Source organism: Mus caroli, chromosome 1, assembly GCF_900094665.2.
Source record: "Mus caroli chromosome 1, CAROLI_EIJ_v1.1, whole genome shotgun sequence".
NCBI lineage: Eukaryota > Metazoa > Chordata > Mammalia > Rodentia > Muridae > Mus > Mus caroli.
In genome coordinates, this window is record NC_034570.1 from 147523960 (window position 1) to 147533935 (window position 9976).

Below are 9976 nucleotides of genomic sequence, written 5' to 3' on the forward strand. Positions count from 1 at the left end.
GGATTTCTGAGTTTGAGGCCAGCCTGGTCTACAAAGTGAGTTCCAGGACAGCCAGGGCTATACAGAGAAACCCTGTCTCGGAAAAAAAAAAAAAATAAAGACATGCACGCTATCGTTTTGTTTGAACAATGGTCATGATTTTAGATACACTTTGTCTGCCTACTATGGGAACAATATCACATGCTCTCAAAACACACATCTTTGGATGAGGGTATGACCACGAACCTTTCTGAAGGATTGAGGTAGTTCCATATTTTTAGTAACTATCAATGACTTTTATTGTCGTTTGGCTTCACTCTTCTTTATAGCATTTGAAGCTACAAAAACTAATAGTGACATTAAAATAAAGCAAAGCAAAAGAAAGTGTCAATGTGGAACCAAAGTGCACTAACAGAAATAAGGCCCCGTCTACCATGGCACATCACCTTGAGTGGACAATATCCTCACTCTGCTCAGTATTTAAATTTCATTTGTAGTTGTAGCAACATTTACCATCTAAACTTACCAATATGTTCATGTGTCTGTGTTATTAACAGAAAGGGTTTGGAAACATTGATGGAGAATACTGGCTTGGACTAGACAATATCTACAAGCTTAGTAATCAAGACAATTATAAGCTGATGATTGAACTAGAAGACTGGAGTGAGAAGAAGGTCTATGCGGAATACAGCAGCTTTCGTCTGGAGCCCGAAAGTGACTACTACAGACTGCGCCTGGGGACGTACCAGGGGAATGCTGGGGACTCTCTGATGTGGCATAATGGTAAACAATTCACCACGCTGGACAGAGATAAAGATACATATACAGGTAAAGCAAACAAGCATGGCTGTCATTCAACATGTGCTACGCATTGAACAGAACCAAGCCACTAAGTGTATTAAAGGCCCTCAATCTCACAAAGGGTATTTTGGACACAGTAAAGGGAATATATATAATCTGGTTTTTAGGATTTCTAAGGCAACCTCAATGTTCTTTGGGAAGAACAAGTTCTGGGGAGAACCAAAACAAAACCAACCTATACCCACTTGAAAATGAAACTCTGACTAACACTGGTACACCAGCTGGACACCAACCATGTCAGAAACTGTACATGCTGGAGACTCAGTGGGGAACGAAATTTTTGTCCTTTGGGGTTCCTTTCAAGAGGAGACAAAATGTTTTATTAGGTGGAGATAAATATTCTTAGAAAAATGAAACCAAGTAACAGTTTTTAGTTCCTTTTTCTGCTGCTATGATAAAACTATGAGAAAAGCAACTTAAGGGGTAAGGAGAGGCTAAAGGGGTTTGCTTCAGCTCACAGCTCCAGGCTATAGTTCCTCAGAGCAAGGAAGTCATGGCAGCAAGAGCTTGAGGGGACTTGGTGACATCACACCCACAATCAGGAACACAGAGCCATAAAGGTATAACGCTGGTGGCTCAGCTTGCTTTTCTGCATTCTTATTCAGTTGAGAAACTTCCACCTAAGGATTGATACCACCTACAGCAGGCAGATCTTCCTACCTCAATTAACTTAATCAAGAAAATCCCCCAAGAACATGCCTGTAGGCCAACCTAACCTACACAGTTCCCAGTGAGACTCCCTTCCCAGATTATGTCAAGCTGGCAATAACACTAACAATCCATCAGGGAACAGAATATGGCAGGGGGCATCAGGCTCTTGGGTGGATGCTGTTGTCCAGAAAAGGTTCTTATGAGATGACATCATCTCAACAAAGGCTTATGGGAGGTAAACCATTTAGCTATATGGTCTAAGAGTATGTCTTAGATGAGAACAACAGAGACTGAAATGCAGCACAGTGGTGGTAAAATCACTTGAGGTAGAGGAGAAACAAATAGTTTCATGAAATTTAATCTACTATACTTCTGTCTTTTTAAAAACATGTTTCTGTACTGATAAAAGACATACCCACCATGAATACTGACTTAACTTTGTATTCAGCTACTGCCTTACCAAGCAGCATGTTGGACACTATTTTAACTTACTTCCCACTGGCAAAAGAGGAAGGAGAGAGCCAGGTCTGGAAGCCCGCCTTTCTGTTTACACTCATTTAATTACTAGCTGAGCTACTTCCAGACTTCAATTTTCCTTCAAGCTCTGCCATCTCCCTTAGTCAATCCTGCCCATTTCACCTTTGTCTTCCTCAATATATTTCTTAAACACAAATACTGCATGTATTTACTCTACTTTGAAGAAAATGAAATTATTTAAATGTTAAGTCGGCACAGAGTGAAATGAATACGGTAATTCTAGTAAAGTGAGTAGTGAGAAGAAAACCAAGACAACCCCTCCTGGAGTCAGTCACTCAAACGGCTCCAAGAGAAGCACATACGTGTGACAGTCTGCAAGTGTCATACACAGAAGGACTCTTACTTCACTGTCTCTATTTCTCCTGCAGGAAACTGCGCCCACTTCCATAAAGGAGGCTGGTGGTACAACGCCTGTGCACACTCTAACCTCAACGGAGTATGGTACAGAGGTGGGCATTACAGAAGCAAGCACCAAGATGGCATTTTCTGGGCTGAATACAGAGGCGGGTCCTACTCCTTGAGGGCAGTACAGATGATGATCAAGCCTATTGACTGATACCTCCAAGTAAATGACACAGAACTTCACTTCCAGTTCCCCAAATCTAAACATTACATGTTACTCTGCACAACTTATTTTTACAGGTACAGTTTTTAAAATACATTTTACTACTATAAGAATGTATCTGTGAAAACAGTTCCATTTTCCTCCAAGGAAGATTATGCAAATCCTTGTTATTTTAAAAATTATATTGACTGAATATTAGTAAATGTAAATATTGGCCACAATGTAAAACAAATCTTAGCTTTATTTTGAATCAAATCTAAATACATGTTCAAGATACTTCATGATTTATTTAAAAAATATAAGACTGCTCTAACTTTCACTGAAAAAAATTATTTCAAGATTTCAGACAATTAGTGCATTTTATTTATGAAAATACAGACAGGAAACTAGAGAAAAAAACTCTAGTTTTGCCACTAGGAAATGTTTTTCCAGTAAGTAAAACTTTAAAATAAAAATTTAAATTGAATTTATGCTTGTAATGATTTTCCTCTAATAATTTAGGACACAAAGTACAAAATGTATCACTTTTTAAGTGTACAACTAACACCCTCATTACATAAACAAGTTAATGTCTTTTTTTTAAATTTTTAATATTTTTTATTACATATTTTCCTCAATTACATTTCCAATGCTATCCCAAAAGTCCCCCATACCCCCCCTCCTTCCCTACCCACCCATTCCCATTCTTTTGGCCCTGGCGTTCCCCTGTACTGGGGCATATAAAGTTTGCAAGTCCAATGGGCCTCTCTTTCCAGTGATGGCTGACTAGGCCATCTTTCGATACATATGCAGCTAGAGTCAAGAGCTCCGGGGTACTGGTTAGTTCATCATGTTGTTCCCCCTATAGGGTTGCATATCCCTTTAACTCCTTGGGTACACAAGTTAATTTCTTGACAGTCATGATATGCTAATATCAAAATCTCCTGATACTCGTTATGTAATGACAAAAGCAACAGGGTACTGATATCACAAAACAAAATTGCCAGTATACCAACTTTTTAATATATTTGAATTATGATTCTAAATGTATTCATTATCCGCCTATCCCATTCACTGAACTTTACCTCAAAAACACCCACCTAACTACGGGCTAGCAGTGTAGCTCAGTGGTACAGTGCATGCCTAGCATGTGTGAAGGCCTAGGTTTGATTTATAGCAATGGCAAAGGAAAAAAAAATCTGTCTGTGACTTGTGAAAAAGATTGGACAGCTTTATACTTACATCTAACAGAATTTCAACAATCAGTTAAAGACATTTTCCTAACAGTGAGGATACAACAGCCTTAAAGCAAACTCCATAGGCCTTGGCAGGTTCAAACTGCTAACTCATTTTACAGTGTGTGTGACTGACCTTTGTCCTACTTTGTCTAACTCATCTTCCCAATCATCACCATTATCGGGGCCTCCTAGAACAACTTCCTCCCAATAATTATTCACTTCTTACAGCTAATCATCCATCAAGCTAAAATCGTAAAGATGTGAGACAACTGGTAAGGTAAAGCGAAAATGCAGCAGGACTAAAGGAGCCCTGTCCACACGGGGGTAGTTTAACACGGACAGCCACACAGACACCCTGTCCACACGGGGGCAGTTTAACACGGACAGCCATAGGCAATCCAAGTTCCCATGCATCAGAGGCAGTGAAAACCCCTGGTGAGACCCATGGCTGAGAGGCAGTGGCATTTGTCTTTGCCACCAATCAGCATTTCACAGCTGACATCAGAGGCAAATCTTACAGAACCAGCCCAGAACTAAAACCAGAACAAGGGAAAAGTAAACACACAAAATAGAAAACAAATGAGCTTTCAAATTGCCCTACCTTGTGGATGGATTCTACTCTACTGCACAGCTGGTGCAGATTCGCTCTTGAGCTCGCAGAAACATGACTGAAGTACCATCTGTACTATTAACGACCGCACCCCCTCCACCGCCCCCAGATGAACACTATCCAACTTTGCATGAGCATACAGCGACCCATGAGCTTTCCTTGGTGGTGATTATGACAGCGAGTTCTAGGACAGCCAGGGCTCCCCAGAAAAACCTTGTCTCTCAAAAAAAAAAAAAAAAAAAAAAAATCAAAGCTAAAGAAGAACTGACAATAATAATTATATCAGGCACATATGGTTGAATGCCTAGTTGTTATTAAAACACATTACTAAAGGGTCAACAACTGTAATTCTGCTTGTGGCTAGCAGTCACTTCTGAATATCTGTTTTTGTTTGTTTGTTTTTTTGTTTTTAGACATTGATTGTAGAAAGGCAGAGAGGGAGAGAGTAGGGAAGTAGACTGGCTTAATAACCTCTTTTAAAAAACCATAAGCACAAGAATATTAATTAACTCCATCCCCAACTGACATCTGTCACAAGTCTTTGAAAGTAGCCACCCTCACAACAGAAAGAACATCAGTGGGACTTTAAACATACTTAACAAGAGTGAGGGTCAAAGGGATTGAGGGGTGGAGGGATGGAGACTGCAGTTCTACCTAAGGAGAAACCTACAGCCAGGTGCCACTGGCTAAGAGTTCAATCTCAGAATCCACAAGAAAATGATGGAATGTGCTCTATCTACTGCTGGCTTAGAACATGATACATAATCAACTGCCAGCAAGATGACTCAGCAGCTAAGGACACCAGGTGCCAAGCCTGATGCCCTGAGTTTATTCTCCAGAACCCACACAGTACAAGGAGAGAACTTACTCCAGCAAGTTGTCCACTGACTTCTGCACACACTCTCAATATAAATGAGTAAATATAAAAATTTAAATAAGTAAAATTAATCCAGAGCATATATTACTTACTAAACCAAAGAAATAAAAATGCAGTAAAATTCTTAAAATATAGATACCTACATGTTTCTCACCATTAGAGATTTTGATATCACTGTCAGTGACTTTTGTATATAACATTTTATCAAAGGAAAGGGGCAAGTATTTCTTTAGTTCCTTACAGAAAGAACTATAGGACGGGACTAGCAGTGTGGGCTGCTTGGTGGTAGACTGTCTAGCATGTTTGAAACCTGGGTTCAATCTCCAACACCAGGAGGGGAGAAAATCAGTTATGTTGTGTAACCTGTAATTTTAGCATGGGGACAGGGGACAGGAAGATAGGACACAGATAGCATGAACAGATGGGAAGATCCTGAACTCAAGGCCTGCAAACACACCCAGAAGCCCAAAACAACCAAAGTAACTGCAAGAAGCAGGACCTTGTTGAAATACCTTAACAAAATTACTGAGAATTATAGCCTTAAGAACTGCATATAGGATAGCAGACTTTTCTAACACCAACACTACACTGAAAAACTATATTCTGGGATCAACAACTCCTGAAAAACACAAAACAAAACCAGATAGTCTGAGGGTTCTTTTAAATTTAGGTATGCCTTAAAATTTTTGTTAACTTTGATGATGGATTAAAAATCCACTGTGACCACAAAATAGAAACAGAAGGTACTCTACCCAACTCATTCTATGAAGCCACAATTACTCTGATACCTAAACCACAAAAAGACCCAACAAAGATAGAAAACTTCAGACCAATATCCCTTATGAATATTGATGCAAAAATCCTCAATAAAGTTCTTGCTAACCGAATCCAAGAACACATCAAAACAATCATCCATCCTGACCAAGTAGGTTTCATCCCAGGGATGCAGGGATGGTTCAATATACGGAAATCCATCAACGTAATCCAGTATATAAACAAACTCAAAGACAAAAACCACATGGTCATCTCGTTAGATGCGGAAAAAGCATTTGACAAGATCCAACACCCATTCATGATAAAAGTCTTGGAAAGATCAGGAATTCAAGGCCCATACCCTGCTTGTGGACGTTGTACATCGTGGTGCGGAGCCTAGTGCGCACCACGATGTACAACGTCCACAAGCAGATACCGAATGGCAGAGAAACACCTGAAAAAATGTTCAACATCCTTAATCATCAGGGAAATGCAAATCAAAACAACCCTGAGATTCCACCTCACACCAGTCAGAATGGCTAAGATCAAAAATTCAGGTGACAGCAGATGCTGGCGAGGATGTGGAGAAAGAGGAACACTCCTCCATTGTTGGTGGGATTGCAAGCTTGTACAACCACTCTGGAAATCAGTCTGGCGGTTCCTCAGAAAATTGGACATAGTACTACCGGAGGATCCAGCAATACCTCTCCTGGGCATATATCCAGAAGATGTCCCAACCGGTAAAAAGGACACATGCTCCACTATGTTCATAGCAGCCCTATTTATAATAGCCAGAAGCTGGAAAGAACCCAGATGTCCCTCAACAGAGGAATGGATACAGAAATTATGGTACATCTACACAATGGAGTACTACTCAGCTATTAAAAAGAATGAATTTATGAAATTCCTAGCCAAATGGATGGACCTGGAGGGCATCATCTTGAGTGAAATAACACAATCACAAAAGAACTCACACAATATGTATTCACTGATAAGTGGATATTAGCCCAAAACTTAGGATACCCAAGATATAAGATACAATTTGATAAACGCATGAAACTCAAGAAGAGTGAAGACCAAAGTGTGGACACTGTGCACCTTCTTAGAATTGGGAACAAAACACCCAGGGAAGGAGTTACAGAGACAAAGTTCGTAGCTGTGATGAAAGGATGGACCATTTAGAGACTGCCGTATCCAGGGATCCATCCCATAATCAGCTTCTAAACGCTGACACCATTGCATACACTAGCAAGATTTTGCTGAAAGGACCCAAATATAGCTGTCTCTTGTGAGACGATGCCGGGGCCTAGCAAACACAGGAGTGGATGTTCACAGTCAGCTATTGGATGTATCACAGGGCTCCCAATGGAGAAGCTAGAGAAAGTACCCAAGGAGCTAAAGGGATCTGCAACCCTATTGTTGGAACAACATGATGTACTAACCAGAACCCCGGAGCTCTTGTCTCTAGCTGCATATGTATCGAAAGATGGCCTAGTCGGCCATCAATGGAAAGAGAGGCCCATTGGACTTGCAAACTTTATATGCCCCAATATAGGGGAATGCCAGGGCCAAAAGAATGGGAATGGGTGGGTAGGGAAGTGGGGGGCGCTATGGGGGACTTTTGGGATAGCATTGGAAATGTAATTGAGGAAAATATGTAATAAAAATCAAAAAAAAAAAATCCACTGTGAGAAGCAATGCCCATCTCCTCTAACATAAGAAACAGCCATTCAGGAGGTATAGTTACCTGCCAGACTCCTTGTTACTAAGGCCATGTTCAGTACCATGTACCCTGGAATAGGGCTGCTGCATTCCCAGCTATGTGTCCAGCAGCAGCCCTAAATACAGTGCTGAGCAAGTACAGCTGCCAGCTGAGGCATGCGCCCTCCCCTTATACTTCTCCCCCCCAAACCTAGAGAACTGCAAACATGCCACATGAACACAGTTCTGTATGACAATAGAACAAATGAACAGGCCAGAAAGGGATCCTTTGAATTGGCAAGTATCTATTAAATATTTCCTTTTATTTACATGCTAAAACCTCCCATCCAAACCAAACAACCACCCCAACAACAACAAAACAAGCCAAAGACAATGAAGGCCTTGCAGTGTGGTTGAACAGAACAATGTATTACAGAGAAGGGAGTGGATGGAGCGCAACCCTGCAGGGCAAAGACCACAGAAGGGCAACCCTTCCAACAGAGTCCTCAGTGAAAATGGGATATTTCCGCTGAAATTGAAAGGGATACAGGGAAAGAGCTGTCTCTTTAAGGCTGAGAGAACTGTATCTCCATACATCAAAACAATTGACTTGCTGTCTACCACACAGCTGGAGAGCCTACCAAAGCTTCTGTGCTCTGCTTCCCTAAGCGTGTGACAACTCACTCACTTTCAGTCCTAGAAATATGCCTTCCTCAGAACATATTCTAATTTGGTTACACTACTGCATTTTTCTGTGGCATGAATTAAGTAGAAATGAGGTTTAGAAAATACACATGAAAAAGTATTTACCATGTTTCACAAAATTAAATTATTTTTGAGCAATGTTCTAGTTCTCTCTCCACAGCGAAGTGGAATTTCCATGCCAAATTCCTCAACAAGCCCCTTAAGAGTGCTCTCCAGTGACAAGGACAAATGAATGCTGCTAATGGTTTTCAGATTTAAAGCAACAACTTTCTTATAAAACAAATTTTTCCTTGACACTTGCCAAACTATTCCTCTCTACACAAACTGTACCCTTGTTTTGAGATTTCTTGACTATAGTGTCCAACTGACCACTTTTCCACTTTTTTACCTTGAATGCAAACCAACAGAAGAGACCATTTTTAAGGGAGGAGGAGTAAGGTGCCAGGAAAGTAATTTCTACTTCCTGAAATGTAGTGCACGTTGATTTACTTTTGGCAATACGGAAGAATCTCATTACTATATAAATCCCTAACACTCCTTTAGAAAAATCTTTACAATGAATGATCAGTTTTGATTACTTTTAATGTTTTTTAGTCTTAAAAATGCATTATTAGCACGTGTGTCATGTGTTCCTGTAGAAGTGGGGGCACGGTTCTCTTTCCACCTTGATATGGGTTCAGGACTGTGTGACAGGACTAAGCCTGCTGACCACCGACAGCCCTCAACACCACCCTGAAACACTAGAGGATTAGAATGCCTCTGTTAGGATGCAGCTGTTCACCGATTACCCTGTCTCTATGCACTATAGATCCTTTTGGTTGATGACATCTTTTCTCTAAGAACTTCTACAAACAAAAGGGAGAACGGAAGCATTGAAAACTGAGTGTGAAAAGAACAGTGAAGTGAGACTTTGCTTCCAGACAGCTTCAGTCGATTCTGCCCCATCAGATGTACAGAATCTTAAGAGTCATTTTGGAAGCTGTTCTAAGTATATTTTCCCATGAGTAGGATTCTAAAACCAAGGAACGTTAAGTCAAGACCTAATTAATTTAAAATGAAATTAAATATGAAACACCAGCATAGAATATAAATCAGCAGCAAATCTTCTTTCTTCAACACACGTCATTACTACAGACCTCAAATGAGGAAAACGAACTGGTTTGTCTACCATGTAAACTAAGTCATATGAGGTTTATGTCAATATTTTCTTAAGAGAACCGAGTGTAAGGGCTGGAGAGGTGGCTCAGGGGTTAAGAACGCTGGCTGTGAAATCCTGAGGGTAGGAATTTGAATGCCAGCATCTGTGACAAGCTGGGCATCTGGAAAAGTGAGCTCCAAGGGATCGGACCACCTGTCATGCACAGTGTGCCTGTACATCCAGGAGATGTCCACACAAGCACATGCATGTACATCCAGGAGATGTCCACACAAGCACACACATGTACATCCAGGAGAGTGTCCACACAAGCACACGCATGTACATCCAGGAGAGTGTCCACACAAGCACACGCATGTACATC

The 9976-nt window shown here is 40.7% G+C and overlaps 2 protein-coding genes across 8 annotated transcripts in view; one reads left to right on the top strand and one right to left on the bottom strand.

Annotated features, from left to right (window-relative positions):
- Angptl1 (angiopoietin like 1) overlaps window positions 1-3059 on the top strand; it is a 21308-nt gene extending 18249 nt beyond the window's left edge. The window contains exons 4-5 of one of the 2 annotated variants that reach the window (XM_021173211.2): window positions 537-807; window positions 2397-3059. In XM_021173211.2, coding sequence (XP_021028870.1) covers window positions 537-807; window positions 2397-2584 — 459 coding nt within the window. In that variant the 3' untranslated portion in view covers window positions 2585-3059. The remainder of the gene's footprint in view (window positions 1-536; window positions 808-2396) is intronic. The other variant, XM_029474582.1, reaches the window with a different exon arrangement.
- Ralgps2 (Ral GEF with PH domain and SH3 binding motif 2) overlaps window positions 1-9976 on the bottom strand; it is a 136565-nt gene that overhangs the window by 52920 nt on the left and 73669 nt on the right. The window lies entirely within an intron of this gene.